The sequence below is a fragment of the Carassius auratus genome, chromosome 36 (genome assembly GCF_003368295.1).
Source record: "Carassius auratus strain Wakin chromosome 36, ASM336829v1, whole genome shotgun sequence".
In the NCBI taxonomy this organism is placed as follows: Eukaryota; Metazoa; Chordata; class Actinopteri; order Cypriniformes; family Cyprinidae; genus Carassius; species Carassius auratus.
Genome location: NC_039278.1, coordinates 7,186,343 through 7,206,796, shown reverse-complemented (window position 1 = coordinate 7,206,796; position 20,454 = coordinate 7,186,343). Strand labels below are relative to the sequence as shown.

The 20,454-nt window shown below is 37.4% G+C and overlaps 1 protein-coding gene across 7 annotated transcripts in view; it reads left to right on the top strand.

The window, feature by feature from the left end:
* The window catches only part of LOC113055102 (arf-GAP with coiled-coil, ANK repeat and PH domain-containing protein 3), a 65,601-nt gene that overhangs the window by 15,132 nt on the left and 30,015 nt on the right, over positions 1 to 20,454 (top strand). For all 7 annotated transcript variants that reach the window (XM_026221091.1, XM_026221090.1, XM_026221088.1 and 4 more), the window contains exons 2-4: positions 14,939 to 14,996; positions 16,206 to 16,325; positions 16,424 to 16,477. In XM_026221091.1, coding sequence (XP_026076876.1) covers positions 14,939 to 14,996; positions 16,206 to 16,325; positions 16,424 to 16,477 — 232 coding nt within the window. The remainder of the gene's footprint in view (positions 1 to 14,938; positions 14,997 to 16,205; positions 16,326 to 16,423; positions 16,478 to 20,454) is intronic.

Here is a 20,454-nt window from a genome sequence, read left to right as displayed (position 1 = left end):
TATATATATAACAAACTAAAACATACAATAAAAAAATAAATACACACACAAAAAAAAAAAACATATTTAACCCTGAGGCTCGTGACGATACACTGATGTGTAAAGGCGCAAAACGATCAGTCTGTGCAAGAAACTGAACAGTATTTTTATAATTTTTTACCTCTGATCCATACAGTGTCTGAACTGTTAAAACTTTCTTTTCCATTTTAGGATGAACTATGCCTTTAATAATGCTTTCTACCTTAAAATGTGTTTTAAAATATATTGAAAGTAATGATTAAAATGTGTACACTTACATGTATTCAATGCGTTCAAGGAAATATAGAAAATATGACTTCAAAATATGACACAAGACATTCAAATATCTGTTAAATATTATTTTTTTAAGCCATGTGAAGCCAACATGAATATAAAAAGTACATTTCTAAGAACTTGGTGTATGTTTTAACTAGATTCCCTTTTTTTTACCATAGCTTCTCTTATTTTCCATTGACCCTTTACTGAACAGACTGGTTTGCTGCTGTACTTTTAAGACTGAAATACTTCAATGGTCTATTATGAATGGATAGTCAGTGGATAGCCATGTAAACATGGATTATCATATCTTACTCCTCTCATGGTTCTGATGCCAATACCATGCATAAGATATATGCTGAGTGTAGAGTAAATAAATCTGCTTTCTCAATTACATGACATTGAAAATAATTTAAACTGACTTGCTGCATCTGATGTTTACTTGGAATTAACACAACCAAGTGTGCTAAGGCTTTAGTCCTCAAATACGCAAACAGACTTTGACCCATATTTTGCCTATAGCTGCTGATGCACTGTTGTCCTGACACTGCTGCAGAACGTATGTGAACATACATGTGCATCGTCTTCTAGAAATGACAGACATCTCTGAGAGATTATGTAAACCTTCACGAAAAGAGGGCAAACGCACTCCCGCTTCTCCCTTCGACTCTGGCTCAGCTCTAGCATCCTTTTCGCTACATTAGGAAAGTGATTTTATTAAACCAATACAGCTAAATTTTGTGTTCACATTTAATGTGAAGTGTGTCAATCCATATGACACTAAATGTGACCTTGCTAAATATTGCTAAATAAGGGTTTTGTATGAACACGGCTGTTATAAACTCCTTCAAGCAAAAATATATCACTGCCAACACTGTTTTGGTTGATTCAGAAACCTGTTCTAACATGTGATGAACTGAATATTGTCCAGGCAAATAAATCGGACAAAATTTGGCGTTAGCTCCAAAATCAGCTAATGGCCTTGTCATGGAATAATTTTGCGTATTTGTTTGTAAAATCTAGATTTTATTTGAGTAATATATAATATATAAATAAATAATAAAATAAATAAATTATATATATATATATATATATGTGTGTGTGTGTGTGTGTGTGTGTGAGAGAGAATCTGAGATAACAAGATTAGTCATATTTGGAGAATAAAGTCAAAATTATGAGAATAAATTCAAAGCATTGAGATTAAAGTTGATTCACATTTATTCACTTTATTCATGCAATATACTACTTCTCAACATTATGATGATTTATCTCATAGCGCTACAATTATATTCTCAACAACATTCTACGACTTTATTCTTGAAATACTACATTTTTAATCTCATTATGCAACAACTTTATTCTCATAATTTTGACTTTATTCTCAAAATTTGATGACAATTTTACATGGCACTTAAATAATGTAGTAGATTTGCTGTCATTATATTTTATTATTAAAATGTAAATATACGCTTCAAAAAATTTGATCCATCTGTGAAAAGTAAAAAAAAAAAAATGGAATCGCTAGGATGAGCGATAGTGAGTACTTATTAATTTTGTCAAGTGACATGTATATTTCCAATTAATGTTCTCCTCAGATATTAAAAAACATTATTTTAATAAAGAATTTTAAGTCTTGAACCGAACCATCCAGTTCTGAGATGAAACGCAACATTAGAACCTTTTATTTGAAATAAAAAATTCTAGGGACGGTGATGAACGGCCACTTTTATGATCAAATCAGCAACAATCATACAATATAAAACTATTGAGTGAGTTTAAATTACAATATACTAGAGACTGATTTACTTGTCATTTTCTTTGTGTTGTACAAGTGAGATTTCAGGTCCATACTGGACGTTCTCCATCTAGATGGCTTCTCTCACGGTCTCATTGAGTCTGTTGGACAGTGCTAAATATTGCTTCCTCTCGGGGCAGCCTTCCCTGCAAGAAGCAATGTGTCAAGGCTTATCCGTTTGCTCTGGGTCCCCGTGCCAAACACAACACCCCGCTAAGAGAATTAGTCTCTCGCTCCAGAGTCCTGGCACTGTCCAGTCCGAAAAATAACACCCTGGCCAGTACTTCTCTCTCTGAACTTCCTGTGAGTTGTCCGTCTAATGCTGCGTCTATTGCCAATGGGCTGCCTTAACTTAATGCCTAAAACCCATTGCCTAAACTTAATTTGGTTAATCTGCTTGGCCTACACACTATGCAAATGTTCAGTTATTCAATTGTATGTTTTCATCTCGTCAGCCATTCTGAATTGTTCAAAACAGCAGGATGTTAAGAACTCACATAAGACGTGACGCAACCACCAAAAATTGCTATAGCAATGATGTTTAAATGTGAAGGGTTTAATGATGCCGCTGTTGCAAGAGAGATTCGCCACACAAACTGTATAGCCTAAGCTACTGTATATGACAAAGCATCCCATTAGCATGCTAATTAAAACACTGTAATTAAAATCGGCACTAAAAATATACACATACAAAATTTTGATTAATTAGTTGACCAAAGTAATCGACCACTTGTCGTCTGTCATGACCTATAGCTTGTAAAAAGTATGAGAAGTCATACTTTTAACTATCCCGAAGAAAAGTTGGCAGCCTGTTCTAGATGTTAACGTGTTTCTGGACCCTTTGTACTAATCCTGAAAAAAGGAGGGTTGTTGTAGAATTGATCCTCGATGCCAAGGAATTCTGCACCCAGATGGAAAACCGTACTGCATCTGGCTTGGTTATGAAATGTTGATGTGCTTTTTTCAAACAGTGTGCTCTATGGTAATGTAACCGTTGTGGTTAATGACTGTACGCTACTGGATTGCTTTGAGCAGAGGGTTTTTTGATTCTAGATTTTTTTTAGTCTCCCACTCTGAGATATTTGAGGTTTCTGGAGAGACATCAAGCCACAGTCGTTCTGCCCTGGGTTTGAATCATCTGGCTGGTGAACATGCTGCATGGGTGGGCCTTAGTACTCTTAGACTTCCATGCATTCTGACGCCATGTCGATCTGTCGTGCGTATTGTTACGGCCCATAAATTGCACTGAAAGTACATTTATGACTTATGATCAGGTGTAATTATTGGTTTGTGGTGCTCCACATCAGCGGAACTAAAGCAAGCAATTGAAAATAAGATTGCATATTGGGTTTAATGTGGCTAGAGAGCTTCTACCGAAGTTGGGGCTCCATCAGATATACATGACATGCTAATGTTTTCAGTGGCAGAAAACAAGCCTGGTTTTTTCAGTTTGCTCTCACTTACTCCCAGACCATGGTTGCTCAAACAAGCCAGTAAAAACACCATTTCCCAACATCCTCTTAAAAAGCGATTCCCATGGAAGGCAGTAGCCATTACAGGAGCAACTTGATTATTCACCCTGCAGATGAGGTTGTGACAGTCTCCATTATCAGTAGAGGATGTGATGAGTTGAGTCTTTGGCACTGCTCTGTAATTCCTCACTGGATGACAGCAGGTTATAAGTGCCAAATTAAGTTATAAAAAAAAAACATACGTAGTATTAATGGAATATTATTGCTTACTATTATCTGACAAAGCTTTACAGCCATATCAAAATCATGTGGTGCAACCTATAAAGTCATATGGTGCAACCAATATAAAGGAAATGATGTAGAAAGTCACACCATACTCCATACATTAATCACATTGAAACATTTCTTCTCCCATATGAAACCAGGTTTCTTAGACACTTTTATTTATAATTGACCCCATTATATTTGACTTGTGTGTAGTGTGATATGATATACCTTGATGTTACAACATATTTTAAAGTGATTGTATGAAGGAAAACAAATGTTTACTGAACAAGCATGATGCTTATTTGTTCAACCCACACTGTGAATGCAACACTAGTATAGGCAGGGAAACACTGATGTAATATTTGAACATTAAGGAACAGGAATGGAGAGCCATAAAACAGTACAAGTATAGTGCTGTATGAACAAGAATGCTGTGTTTTTGCTTCAGATCTGATGGTGTACTCTGTGCAGATGTTTAACGGTTTTAATGTTGCCTAATGCTTGGCGTAGAACGTAGGTCTTTAGCTCACTTAGGGAAAAGGTGCCATTCGCTCCCCTGCAGTTTGCAGAGGAAAGATTGAGGCCAAAGTAAACCTAGCCTGGCCAACACTTTTAGTACTTGTTTTCCTCTCACCACAAATGAGGTCTTTGCACTTGGGTTGGTTTTTCTCTGAACTGTCTCTCAAGCAAACAGTCCTGCTCCTGAGGGATCTATTTGGTAAAAGACCTCAGGGTTCTGCCACCTTCTCCTCTGGTCATTCTCCTGTTCAGATGTTTGGATCTCAATCCACAAGGTGGACTAGGGTAATAACTCTCACAGCAGTGACTCTCATGGACCTTGGACTACAGAAGATATTGCTCAAGACGGATGGGAACATCTGGCAACTGTCGTTTCTTCTCAACTCTGGATTTTCTCCAACTCCTTTGGCCCATTTTCCCATGTTCCAAGATTTGGGGATTGGGAACAGCTCACTCCATTAAACAGGACAGCTTCACACCCTCACTAACAGATGCTGTGCAGCTGATGGGCGGCATCTGATCCTGTCATCCAGTGCAGCTGAAGACTCTTCCTCTACACCATCTTAAATTCATTATAATGCTGTTAACGTGCTTCTCCCAGTGCGACAAGTTAAAGGGGTGATAAACGGGATCATACCTTCATGTTACAGTTAGCATGTTGACGTACGACGGTATGATCTGGGAGGCTCTAATGCTCTCTCTGGGTGTGGAGGGTGAGACCCTTGTCATTATGTCTCCGTGCCGCTCTCTGATTTAGAGGGAGGTGTAGTACCAGGATGATCAAACCAACAGCAGTGATGTGTGGAGGTTAATGCTAATGAGTCTACATGGCCACCCGCCGAGTCCTTGATCTTATACTTAATGTGACGCAGCAAATATCATGGTGTTGTGAGTGACTCACGGACCCAATTTACATGTACTTAAAATGTCTTAAATTAGGGAGATATTGCAAAAAACAACATTTTACATTCAACTGGGGGTTAAGAGCATGACAAACCTGAATGCCACTTTTTCATCTCAAGAAGATTTATCAGAATAAGCGAGCATGTAGGGGTGCGCGATAAATATCGTATGATAATTAATGCGCATCTCGTCTGTAAAGCCGTATCTAATTAGCGGTAAATTCCATCAGGTGCGTGTTTTCACATAGAGCAGCTGTTACTACACAGAGCCGTTGTTAACTGACTAGCTGCGCAAATAAACGATGATAATGAACGTAGATTTGCAAAGCTAGTCAACGGCTCTGTGAAGTAACAGCTGCTCTATGTGAAATCACGCACCTGAGGGAATTTACAGCTGTTTAGATAACCGGCTTTACTGATGAGATGCGCATTAATTATTATACAATATTTATCGCGCACCTCTATGAGAATGTAAACGATAGTGTTTTTTTTTGGGACTTGTGCTTTTCTACAACTTTATCCTGGAGACATTTTGACAGTGCCTTGCCACACATAATTGATTGTTTGCTTCAGTTGCACTACTAAGTTCTGAAATGCCATGTGGTGTTATGCTTATTAGAGCATTTAGCAAAATGCTAACAATAAACTCTATTGCAATCAGTTGTTTGAAAGTTTTCTTATACATTGCCTTATTTAGGGTACTCCAAATCAATCGCTTATGAGGTTTCAGTTAGCATGCTGTCTATGTAGACGGTAAACGACAATGCAGCTTGTTAGGTTTGGAACCAAAGTAATGCACCAATTTAGTGTTGTGGTTTCTGGTGGGACTAATTTTTAGGACTGTGTATTGACACTGTGAAAGATTTAATGTATCAATTCAATTCTAATTCACAAGCTCTTTTTTCGATATATTTTGATATTGATTATTTGTCAAAACTCTAAATCAGTCCTGGAAATTGTGTTCATTCTTTTTAACAGGTTTATTCAAAATATAGTGAATATGTTTAGCAAAATGTTCATCTCTGTAGTAGGGCTGCACAATAATGTGAATAACGTTTGAGGCTTAATTCTATAGAAAAACACTTGTTTTCAGCTTCTTTATTTTCATATAAAAATAAGGCATGCAGTTGCATTAAACAGTGGTATAAACATCAATGTAAATTATGTTAATCATCATTAATAATCACAATTACAATTTCAAGGGATTTTTGTCAGAATTGTGCAGCCCTGGTCTACAGTTATTTTTTTTCTAGCTAACTAACAAGCCATTTTGTGAGGTAAATGTAAAGTTCTGTGACATTGTTTACAAGCTGTTTTATTCTATGATTGGATCTGTCCTTGAGCGATACCATTTCTTTCATCAAACCTTTTGACGTTCATTTGTGTTTATTTCACATGCTATGGCTAGTAGTAGTGAAAACAACACCACATGTTTCTCATTCGCTTTCATTGAAATACACCCAAATTTCCTTGAAAACGTCGTAAATGATCCTAATGCTGTCCTTGGAAACCTATTTGTAAATACATTCTCTAACAATTATAATAATATAATTCTCTATTGGTCTAACAGAATAAGGGACCGCTCAAAGCCAAGCTGTCATGACCAGTCACACTTGGCACAAAATATGTTTTTAGATAACCGAGAATATACTGTGCTGTGCTCAGAATGGAGCAATGCCATATATATATATATAAAAAATATATATAACTGTCTGGACACATATTGCATACATTGCCCTTTAAATATCAACGGTTTACCTCAAAATAGCATGTTCAGTAAATGAAACATCCTCTGAAATCATTTTGATTAGGTAATTTAGAGCAAATGTTGAATCAAGAACGTTAACACATGCAAAATGCAACATTTTGCTGAAGGCATTGTGAATCCGAACCAGCCAGTCTTCCCTCTTGGTGTGAACCAAATAAATATGTCTGTGTCTCCAAAAAAAAAAAAAAAGCCCCTCTGTTCTTTCAGTTTCCCAGATAAAGCGCCTCACATTTGTTGTTTTGGTTGCTTATAAAGTAAAGCCTGTAAATAGCGGATACATGTGGACACAGATTGATATTCAGTGATCGGTTTGCTGTGGGTCCTGAAGGCTCCAGTCATTCAGCGGATGAAAACAGCCCCTGTGTTGGCCTATTGAGTTTCTTTGCTAACAGTCCAGGCTTTGTGAGCGGAAGCAGCTCTGGGAATGTGCTTAGCTCCGCTTGGACTCCGAAGACAGCGTAGCATTTTTAGTAGACGCGCAGGTGTCTCTATAATTCCCCACATCTGAGAGCATCCTTCATATATAGAGGATCTATAGCTGAGCTGCAGCTGTGCCTGGCTGTTTCACGCTCTTAGAGGTCACATGACTCACAGTCAGCTTGTGATGGGCAGTGAGAGGCAAGATCATTCAAACTGTGGCAAGAGTCAAAACAAAGAACTGTCTCTCTGATTTTAGCTGAATAAAAGAGAGATTTAAAGTGGTTAATGCCTGTTAGTACTGTGGGAAGTCATTAAAGAAAGACAAACAACATGTAAGATAACTAAAGTGCCCTTTTGCAGCAGTCATATTTTTATCATAAAAAAGTATTATTCCCCCAAAATCTTGGCCATCAAATGGAGCAGCAAGTAAAGTTTACAGTTTCTCTCTCAGGAAATCATAAAACCTCCAAATTCCATCACATCAGTTTAACAGTCTGTGAGATAGAGGATGAGCAAAGAGAAACTACAGGACATCAGTCCACTAGAGAGAAGGACACGAGCTGCCGTTCTCACTTTACATGTTGAATATAGTCAGGGGAACTTGATTTTTATTTATCAGGTTTGAGTCCAGCAGGCATAAACCATGAGTACATGTGCCATCATTTTTACTATTATTATTATTATTATTATTATTTGACTATATAGAGAGAGTTATTATTTCTGTTATTCATTTAAGTAATACTAATTAATGAAATGAAAAATAAATAATTAATAATTTTAACTTAATAATAATAATAATAATAATTTTATAATTCCTTACATTTATATAGCGCTTTTCTAGGCACTCAAAGCGCTTTACATTGTCATCTCATCCACCACCAGTCTCTCTCTTGTGCTCACCAAAACATTTATTTGATTAAAATACAACAAAAACTGTAATATTGTGAAGTATTGTTACAATAAAAAAAATGTTAAATTTTTATATGAAATTTCACTTTTTTTTTCTTTGATAGCAAAGCTGCATTTTCAGCAACATTTCTTCAGTCTTCAGTCACATGATCCTTCAGAAATCAATCTAATATGATGATTTGCTGCTTAATAAACATTTCTGCTTATTATCAGTGTTGAAAACAGTCATGCTGCTTCATATTTTTGTGAAAACTGTGATTTTCTTTTTTTTTAGGATTCTTTGATTAATACAAAGATCAAAAGAACAGCATTCATTTGAAAAATATTTTTATGTTTAATGAAATCAGCCATTTTTATACTGATTTGGGCTTTTATATATATATATATATATATATATATATATATATATATATATATATATATATATATATATATATATATATATATATATATATATATATATTCAGCGTTACATTTTGCAAGAAAATCAACCATTATATTAAAATGGAAGAATATATTTTAACATGGAAAAATTACATTAGTTTTAAAAAATAAAAAGGATTTAGGTGTGATGTTATGTTATCTTTAAAGTGTTATCCATATGTTACACCCATCTGTATTCAGCAGTTTCCAGTGTTCTCAGTGTTTGTTTTGTTAACTTGTGGCCTCTTGATCATTGTACCCTGAAGCTGAAAGATGCAGTATAAAAAGCGTGGTGGGTTTGGCCACAGTGCTCTTTTAATGAAGGAAAATCCAGGCCTCTCAGTCTCACCTCAGGGCTGATCTAAAAAGTCAGGCGAAGAGTTATGAGCGTATATTCATGTGATGCTTATGCACATGCACGCTCATACACATGCTTGTGTGGAGCTAAGAATTGCTTTCGGATGGATGGGTGGGAGGCTGCGCAGCCGAGCTTAAGATGAAACCATATCCCATCAGTGTCAAGCCGCTCACTCGCGTCAACGAAGCACATCCCAGAGATGGGGGCGGAGCCAATCTGTCTGACCAGATAGTGGTTAGAACACAGGGTTAAGTGTCCCGTCTCGTCTGAACCGACACATACATGCATACAAAGATGGTTGGGTGTGACCTTGTAGTCTAGCATCCACCCAGAATCCCTTAGCTGAACGTTAAGTTAGTGCTTCTGTGATCTAGTGGTTTGGAAATTAAAAATAGATGTGAAACATTTTGTATTTGGCGGCGAGGTTTTGGAACACACCCTACATAATAAATGAAATGAATGATTTCTTTATGAACATTTCCAAGATATAACTGATTATTTCTGTGATTTTTAAGACTGTTATAAATTAAAGCAATGTCATTGACAACATTATCACATTTAATAATGCATAAAGTATGACAGATTGGTGATGTGTGGGATCAGTGCACCAGCAGATGCTCTGAAGCTCTCCAGTCCCTGTAAATGAGGAATGTTGTCTCATAAACTTTAATATTATGACGTCGTGGGACTCATGGTATCATGGCATCATACTGCGCCCCAGAACCTGCGATAAACATCACTCCGCCGGCCTAAAACTGTTTCTGTAGGCAGCATTGAGAGTGAGACACAGTCATGTTTTTCTGAAGTCCACTTTTATACTGTTAGGTGTTTTCCTGAAACAAAAACATATAGATTTATAATAAAATACATGTTTACTAGTCCTGGTGGGTAGTGCACACACACAGACGTCTGGAACACTTGTGTGCGTTTGAATCTGATAGGGGTCACTTCCCAATCCCACTTCTCTGCTTCTCACTATTTCCTGTCCTTAAAAATAAGATTAAAAACTTAAAGCACAAGAATAAATAAGTAAATTAAACTGAACAAAAATAACAATGAGTTCCGAATGCATAAATAATCGTCTGATGTTTGAAAAAAAAAAACAAAAAAAACATTGATTTCTGATATTTAAAATGATTTTGAAAAAAACTGAAAAATATATTCATTCAACTGATTTGTTCAAATGGATTCATTACAGAAGAAAGCATTTGAATGTCTAAACGAGGTAAAACATTGAATCACTCATTCGCTCAAAAGGAATGATTCATTCAGTAACTAAACACTATCTCGTGCAAAACCGTTCTGCTGTGGCTTTGTTTCCAACTATTTTCACTGGCAAAATAGAACAAAAACAAGAACTAAAATGGTTTTATTTATATTATCTGTGGAAGACGTAGAACCATAAAATGTAATGTGGCTATGATAGGCTGTCCTACTTGCCTGTCCAGTGTATATGTATTTGCAATACTCCACACAGCCTGTTCACGCAAACATATGCTATCAGCGTGTTCCATTACACTATTGCAGACCGAGCCAGAATGAAAAGTGTTATTATAGTGTTCCTGTAGCTCAAGTGGTAAAGCATTACATTAGCAAGCGCAAGGTTGGGGGTTCGTATCCCAGGGAACACGTTAGGAAAAAATTGTTAGCCTGAATGCAATGTAAGTCACTTTGGATAAAAGCGTCTGCTAAATACATAAATATAAATGTATTGTAATATTATGCGCTTTGTACCAGAGAATGAGATATGAATTGATCTGACAGTGCTGCATTCAACCGTCCACCAGCGCCGTCTCTAATCGTGTCACTGGTTAAACTCTGCTCTGCCTGTGTGCGTTCATGTGTTCTGAAGGGGGAGTGGCTTTGGAGAGTGTTTTGCAGGGAGGGTGGGATCTTATGCTTTCAAAGCTAGCTTAGTATTGCTAGCCTTTTCGAATTAGCCTACCCTACATTTAATATTAACTGCTTATTTATTGAACTGTTGTATAAATTTAATATTAATTGAAATTGAGCTGAAATTTGGGGGAAAAAAAATCACTTTTGGTGTGATATTGATTAACTTTATCAGATGTTATAAATTGCAAAGACAAAGTCATACGGAGGAATTTTTGCATTCGAACCCCCCCCCCCCCCTTTATGATAAGCTTTATGTTTGCTTGAAAAACATTCATGCTCTCTTGCAAAATGTTTTCGTTCCTCACAAAACTATTGCATTCACTCGCAAAACGTTCACGTTTTTCTGCGACACTTTGTATTCACTCCCTTGCAAAACATGTTCATTCTCTTGCAAAACTATTGCAGTCCCCAGAAAAACTTTGCATTCTCTTGCAAAACTATTATATTTGTGAGTTTGCACAAAGTAGTTTTTCCTCCCAGCTCATTATTTCCTTCACAAGTGAACAAAAATGTTTTGGGGGGACTGCGGTACTTTTGTGAGTGAATACAAAACCATTGAAATATATATTTTTTTTTTTACTATGTCCCTTAAGGCCATATAGGACAGTAGCACCCTAATGCTTGACAGAATGCTTCGCAGAAGACTTGTATTTAATGCTGAGTTCCAGGCAGGTTTTTGAGCCCGTAAGTCACGATTTCAAATCACGAATAACGACTTTGTACCATTCCAGGCAAGTCGCACCAAACTTCCTGAGCGCAAGGAATTGTAGCTAGATTATACATTTTATTGCTACGTTACATTGTCCTAAAATCTATTCGACGTACTATTCAACTTCCCACTTGCATAAACACTGCATCCGTAGGCAATATTATTCGTAGGGGCTGCCATTGTTGTTTCGCGTGCTGTGTGACGTTAGAACTCGAGCTAGAATGAGTTCACGGGTGAGAAGCCACGGGACGTCAGTTCAGGTGCACTTTCACGGGTTTAAGGTTGGAAAAACACGGGTTACGGGTTGCCTGGAATGCGGCATAAGTTATTGTACATAAGAATTACATTTTGTAAATGCATTTAATAAACAACACAGGTCATGTCATTGACCCAGATAATTTCCTCAGCAGAAACAAAACATTTACATGTCACAGATGTCAGTCAGAACTGGTCTCAGCCAGTTGCAGTTGACCTTTACTGTTAGTTGTTTCCTCTCCATCTATTTAGCTGCCGCATTGAAGTGTATAACATGATTTAAAGCTGCTCAACAGTCTGTCCCATATGGCCAGTGACTGCAGCGGAGATGACAGAGGTGTCTCTGTGTGTATGTAGGTCTGTGGAGTATTGATTGCTCATGACTCCATAACAATATGTTATTAGCATCTATACACAAGCAGAGCAGAAGCCCCCCACTGCGACCTCTGTGCCCCACTTAGGGGGTTGCCATGACAACTGATTTTTCTGTCTGTGGTCCTTTGGTTTTTAAGTGTTTGTTCATCATGTGGTTGCATTTTGGATTGATGGTTGAGTGGCCCCGGGAGGCCGGGTGTGCATTAGGGACAGGAACTCTCACGTGGCTAGAGATGGCATAAAAGATTATAGAGGCTGGCAACACGTTTTCCAGGAAACACAATCTGACAGTGTCTTCCAGAGCTGAAGATAAACAAATTACCCAAAAGAGGCATATCTAGATATATATGGGTGGTTGATATTACATAGAGAAACTGGCTCGATTACGTAATTCCCAGTGCTTCAATGGAATGGATGGATGCTGAAGTGTTCTTTTGTCGCAATTAGCTTTTTGGGATTCTCTGATTGGTGGAATTTTTTTAATTTTTTGCAGAATCATGAGTAATGTGGCTTTTCAGCATTACATTTACATTTAGTAATTTAGCAGACGCTTTTATCCAATTGAGGACAATGAAAGCACTCAAAATCAACGCGAGAAATGATACACAAGTGCTATAACAAGTCTCAGTTAGCTTAACGCAGTACACGTAGCAAGGTTTTTTTGTAATTATTATAAATAAAAATAAAAGGGATAGAATAGAAAAAGAGTAGAGCTTCTAGCAGAGATCTAGTGTTAGAGGCCTTTTTTTTTTTTTTTTTTTTTTTTTTTGCATTAAACATGATTATTTAAAAAAAGCACATACCCTTTATTGCCAACCTCATTCCTCACAGCAGGTATGTTTTCAAAGGTTTCGGGGGGATTTTCACTTCCAGAACCTGACTGTTGCAGTAGAATTCCTGTGAACAGCTTTAAATGTGGCTTAGCAAAGCAAATTTTTGAGTTGTGTTGTTGTACAAATAGTGTAATAGTAAAGCAACATTTACTGAAATTTTAATCAGAGCATCAAAATGGTCATGTGGTTTGACTATCCAGGTGTTTTGTTCATACTTCCCAACAGATCCTCATTTTTAAGATTTAAATATACAAACTCCCGATTCTGAGTTTCAATTTGCCAGTCTTGAAATAGTTTTTAACTGAAAATGGGGTGAATTTCATTCCAAAAAAAGTAGTATAGTGTTACAGTGATGGTAATACTTGTCATATATTCCCTGTGTCTGTATCTTGAACTTTTAGTTTGTACTAGTTCTGTTTTATTGATGCCTTGTTCTCTTCACATCTCTGCTGCTTGGTCCTCTTGTTTGTTGCCAAGGACCAGTCCCATCTCCTTGTTAGTTACGATGGTTGGTTACTCATTAGTTCATTGGTTCAGTTGTGTATATAGCAGTGTTTCTCTTGTGATTTGTCTGTCAGTTTATGGTCTGTTGTGTTCTCCTTTGTTCCCTGCCTTGGTTTCTGTGTATACTTGCTGTTTCTCTTGCACATAGTATGGTACTCTGATGTTTACTATACTATAAAGATTACTATGTGATATATAGTTGATACATGTGCTAGGCTGCATACAGAGACACACACATGCTTCATGCCTGGACTCCTCGCGGCCCTGCTTGAGTTAGCTAATGTGACAGATCTCAGTAACAGCGTGCTGTGTGGGAGGATGAGCGGTGGAGGGAAAACCTCAGTGTTTCTTCAGATATGCACCAACTGTGGTGAGCTGACTAAGAGCAATAGCTTTTAGCTGGAATCTGAACTGGTTTAAGAAGGCTTTTATGTGTTTATGAAATTGATGTTCATAAAGGTGTAACCTAATCACAGAGCACGAGTGAATGTGAGAAGACTTAAATTGATACTGTCTTTCTTTTGTCAATCTATATTGGCTGCAAAGCTCTGGGATCAACTGCAGGTCATTGAAGTTAAAGGGGTGATAGTATAATAAGAGACGCATCCCTGTGCAGTCAGCCATATCCACTAAATAAGGCTTAAAAGCCTCCATCAAACCTGAGTGCACATCTACACACACACTATAGAGGATGACTGAGGGCAGACAGTTGCTGGTGTTTGCTAAGGCAACGTTCCTGGTTCAGTGACATTACTTATTTTTTGTCCTTGCATTAAAAATACATTATCAATTGAAAACACCTTTTCTAACCCTACTGACTTTTTTTTTTTTTTTTTAAACCCTTTTGGTGCTCCTGGTCAAAAATGACCGGCCTACAAAATATCTCTTATAAATGTCTTATGTCATATTATTAACAAATATTGGATTCAGTCTTTTTCATCAATGTGTCCTTTCGATTAGCACAGGTTTTGCCTTTTTTTTTTTTTTTTTTGGTAAAAAAATTGGTGAAATTCATTACAAACAACTTCATTAATGTCTTTTTATGGCTTAATTTGAAAAATGTCATTGTGACTCCTTGGACGTTGATATTTATGGACTAATAATTCACAATATCGGTATAATGTAAATGAAATAATACATACATAAATAATCCCCAAATTTGAAGGTTTTTGTTTGTCCTTCATCAGAAATTATATATTTGTTATCTAATGAATAATGTGTTTTCTTGTGTCTCTGCAGGGCGAATATCGATGAAGTTGAGACGGATGTTGTGGAAATCGAAGCCAAGTTAGATAAGGTATGAATAACCACTTCTTTGCCTCATTTAATTGAGATGTAGGTTTTAAAGCCTTCGTGCTCCGCTAACTAAGCACCAGCGCATTAGCGCCTGTATAAAACAGCATAACAAATGTGCGCTGAGCTAAATCCCAGCTCGTACGCCGTACAGGATTAAGGGAAATGGAAAGAGGAATCCATTTAGCACTAGAAAGCTGAACATTTGCATCAGGGAACTGCAGTCATGATACAGCGTGTTAACAGAAGCTTCCAAACCTACATACAAGGGAAACGTCTGCTCATTATTGCAGGCTCATTGCAATAAGAAAAACCATAGACATTTAATAAGCATGAAATAAGTGTGAGATGATCAAATAAAAGCAAGGCCAAGATGCCTGTGTGCGTTCATACACCAGAGTTTTAAAGGGTAGCGCAAACTGAATGTCTTGACAGACATTCAACAAATAAACAGGCTAAGTAAGCTTTCATTGTCTAAGCTACCATATCCATATTCTTGAAATTTATTTTCGAAGACCTTGAATTTATAACAAAAGTGCTGCTTTTATGGCTAAAATAATGATAGTTCTTTTTAAAGTAGCTTTTAGCATGCTAGCATTCGCAAAGAATAAAGCACAACAAAAGCAATCGTTATAATACTTTCTGTATACATTAATTCCTTTGTTTAACTGTTCTATCTGACAATCTAGACAAACTTCTATCCATATTAGACAGAACTGTTAACGACAACGACGAACAAGAAGAGAAAGTTTGAGCACTGTGTGCGCTTAGGCACTGACAGAATTAAATTCTGGCATCCTATCAAAATAAAAGCCTCTAACACATTGGCTAGGCAGAAAAACTTAGCAACCGGTGCAGATATTTGAAAAATGCTAAATATCAGCCGATATATCGGCCTTGGCAATATGTCGGTCGACCACTACCTGACAGTGTAACTTACTTGGCAGTCTATCGGACAGTCACAATCCTCCTGGTTTTCATCCAAAATATCTTAAATTGTGTTCTGAAAAGGAACAAAGCTTTTACTGATAACATGGGAGTAGGTGATTAATGACAAAATTTTCATTTTTGGGTCTAGTATCCCTTTAATGTACGGATGTATAAATGGTTTTATTTGATCCCTGTAAAGCAATAATCACAATGCCTTCAATTTATAATCTCATGTCCCGTCCAGCATTTGTTTGTTGGTGATTATCGTGTTTCTGTCCATCAGTTGGTGAAGCTATGCAGCGGTATGATCGAAGCAGGTCGTGCGTACATCAGTGCCAATAAACTCTTCATCAACGGCATTCGAGACTTGTCTCACCACTGCAAAAAAGAGGAGATGATCTCAGTAAGTTTCCCAGAAAGGTTTTTACTTTGCAAATGACTCCGGTAATAGGAAGACTTTCATGAGCTGTGTTGATTTTTCGATTATTTGTTTCATTTCAGGAATGTCTTGAAAAATGTGGCGGGAGCCTTCAGGAAATTGTCAACTATCACATGGTAAGACATGTTTTCCCCAGACTCACTCTGCATGGCCACATATCCCATAACCAACACATGCACACAATTCAGTCAGAGGCCATAATGATTCATCATGTGTTATCATAACCTGGCGAGGCCTGTAGTTCTCTCATGGGTGTTTTTATTGTGAAACCATATTACGTGTGCCATTGGGCGTAACTCAATCCGGAGAACATGGATCTCGTTACATGGGGTGTTTCACATCATATGTGGTTGATATATATTTCTTTTTTTCACATGCCACCCAAAAGCAATTTGCAGAATCATAAAAGTGCACAGGCCTGTGTTGGGTTTTAAATGTTTGACCTTTCTGCCACTTTTATTGAGAAGTATAACTCGGACAGGAAATGTTTAGGAACTACAGGTGAAATGGGAATCGGAAATGTTGCATGCTGGATTCGAACTTGCGTTCGTCTCATGAGCACCACAGATCAATGTAAAGTGGTTTGTACTTGTGAAACTATTCTTTTTAGTGGGTGACTAATCACATATATTGGTTAATCTGAGACAGAGTACGTCATCGTGCATGAGTTTCGGGGTGTTTTCCTGTTCTTGAGGACAAGTAATTGGAAACAGAGACAGAGTGGCAATCAGTGTGCAAAGCTCAACAAGTCTCCTGTTACCACAGCCACCTTCACTTTTAAAGAAAGAGGAAATACCAGGACTGTGGAATAAAGGACTTGTGGCTTATTAGTTGTCAGCCAAAGACTGCTGATCCCTTCCTGCTTGTAGCATCAGCAGCATTTGAACAGAAAGTTCGACAGTTCCTTTAGTTTCTTTGACATTCTCGCTGCTTTTATGGATAATCAGACGGTTTATTCTTGAGATATTCTCCGTTCTCTGAGCATACAAGCACTGATCCTTCTGGTTCACGCTGTTGTGTAGTTTATTAAAAGTTTATTCATTCGGAACGTGTCGCGTGTCCATATTGCGCCAAAACGTGACACTGCACTCTCTTGGGTCCGCAGCAACACACGGCCACACGTGAAGTCGATCGTATGAACGGTTCTCGACATAATAAAAATACTAAAAAACAGACAGACACAGAGATTCCTGCCTTTATTACACCATGTCTACACCGAACGCGACAAAGCATTCAAATCATTTGCAATTTGTGTCAGAACGTCGTAAATAGAACGCAGCAGCAGTTTACTGTCGGGAAGTTTTCAGCCGCATCTTTCGTCGTGCCTCACTTAAATTTTTCATCTAATATTTGTATTTGTATTTTATTTGTGTTTTATTTCAGCTTCAACAAAGCAACGAAAAAGATTTTTAATACTCAACCGTTTTCGTTAACAATAGCAACGCTGCTTCTTGATTGTTACACACATTCTTACACAGCTGTCTGTCTGATGAAAAAACATTAATTCATTTCAGTTCATCTTGTTCCTGTCCTCTCCTGTTTTTCTCTGGTCAAAGCCATTAACCTGCCACTCTATAAATCTGAAGCCTGGCCATTTTACTCTGGATCTAATCTGCCTGCCTCATCAATCCAGGACGCCCATCGCTGCCAAGTCCCTGGACGCTGGGAATCAATGCGTTTAGATTGTCTTGGGCAGATTGATTGATTTATTTTCTTATAAAAATTCATTGACACTTTGCGTTTTTTGTCTGTTATACTTAATCAAATAGTCATATGCTGCAGACCAATAATAATAGCATGTTAATGTCGTTTTTTTTGCCATTTTTCTACTTTTGTCACAGTGCCAATGCAGGATTGAAGATTCATTTGGTGCTCTTGTAGCACGATAACAAGGTGTAAATCTATCGTATTTACAGTAATTGAATGAAAGCCTGCGTGTCTTTTGATTAGGCAGTCCTTTTTTACAGTTTATTGAGTTGTAGGAATCCAGGCAGTCTTAAATTGAACAAACCTGTCAAAGTGACACCTTACTACCTCCCCACTGAGTGTAATTACTGATGTTATGTGTTTGGCAGTGAGGAGTGTAAAAAGAGGCCACAGAAATGAGGGAATGAGTGATGAGAGAACGTTTTTCACTTCTGTTATAAAGGTGAGAACAGGAAAGGTGTCATACCTGCAGAAGCTGTTTTATATTGAATGACTGACAACTTCTACATTGATATAAGATTAATTTCTGGGTAGATTTATCTTTGCAAGCCACTTTTTGAATATGCACACATCAGACTCTGTGCCTCAAGACGCATTGCACCAAGTTTGTCACCAATGACATCAATGTCACTGTCTATGCAGTAGGTTCATGTCCTGTAAATATAGATTTTAGTTTTTTCTGACTCCAAGTAAAATTGGGATATTCCATATTTCAGTGTTTAGTGGAATAAGGCTCTTGTTAGTGCGTGTGTTTGTCTCTACTGATTCACAAAATTAGGTACAAAAGCAGAAAGGTACAAAAGCTGTCACTGGTGGTACCTTTTCAAAAGGTACACTTTTGTACCTTTTAGATACTAATATGTACACTTTAGGTGCTTATATGTATCTTTAAGGTACCAATATGGATTCTTTAGGTACAAAGGTGTTCCTTTTGAAAAGATAATGCACCAGTGACTGCTTTTGTACCTTTTTTTCTGAGAGTGTAGGGAATGGAATGAGAGACAGATTTGCATGTGTGAGATATGAATAAAAAATAATGCTTTTAAATGTTATATTTCATCATTAGAGCTGTTTCTCTATGTGCATTCTTTTCTGTTTTTGTGCATCTGTGAAACTTCATCAGTTGCTGGCTAAAGTTCAAAGTACTTAAATGCCCAAGTATAGATCAGATTGCTCTTGTTCTTGCTTCGTCCCTTTTGTCAAGGATGAATCGTGAGGTGCATGTGTGTGGACTTAAGCCAGCCAGGTATCCCAGAATGCATCAACCAGCAAACGGCAATGATGCAGGAGAAAACCCATATCATTTTCAAAATACTACTGTCACTGTGGCTTAGTGCAGCTGAAGACTGTAGTTGACTTATACATTTTTAAATTATAAATTCATGCATTTAGCAGACTCTTTTATGCAAAGCGACTTACAGTGCATTCAGGCTATCAATTTTGACCTATCATGTGTTCCCGGGGAATCAAACCCCCAACCTTGCAAGTTGAAGTTCTAGCTGTCATGCAACATTCACTGCAGTTCCTAGTTCCCTTTGAGCACATCAACTTAGCATTTTACCTCCTGCTAAAATCTCCAGAGCGCTATTATTGCTGCATTATGTAACATGCACATTTCCAGAAGTAAGAATCGGCTAATACTCTTTAATCGTTTCAAGATTTCCATTTTTTTGCTTTACCACAACTGAAACCCAGTTTAATTTCTTTCCGCTTGAAAGCAACACAAAACCCTTTGACCGGCGTTATTGATCTTGTTCTCTTCCTGTAATGTCTCAGCATGCTTTCTGCAACACATTTTTTGAATTAAACTAGTTTAAGTATACAGTTCATGAACGGCCCAGCCATTTGGCAGCCGGGTTCTGTAAAGTGGTCTCGTATGGAACTTTTTATTTAATTTTTTTTACACAGGAAGTCAAAAGCTGAGCAGGCAGTTCAGAGTCACATGCAGACCATTCCTGCAGCTCGCAGCCAAGTGCTGAACTTGTCTTCCTCCAAAGCGTGTCACTTCCATCAGCGCTCCAAAGAAAAGGAGGTTACCGTCTGATGTTCCTCCTGACAGTTTGGAACATTTGAACGGGATTGTTCGCTTTTCTCTTCAGCCTTTTTTTGTTTACAGTAGGTGTTCCTTTCAATGATGGACTTTTAGAACAAAGTAAAACAAACTAACTTTAAAACTAATTTTTTTATCTTTTTAACTAGGATGTTAAATTTTACTACTAAGTTCTAACATTCAAACTTAGCTGGCAGCTCCAGTAGTAATGAAAATATTTATTTCCAACTCTGAAACTAGCGTTGCTGTGAAGCTGCTGCGTTTGTTGATTGCAGCGTAAAGCTTTTCCTCTAGTCTCGTTCTGCTGACATCATGTATGACCCCGGCGCTGACATG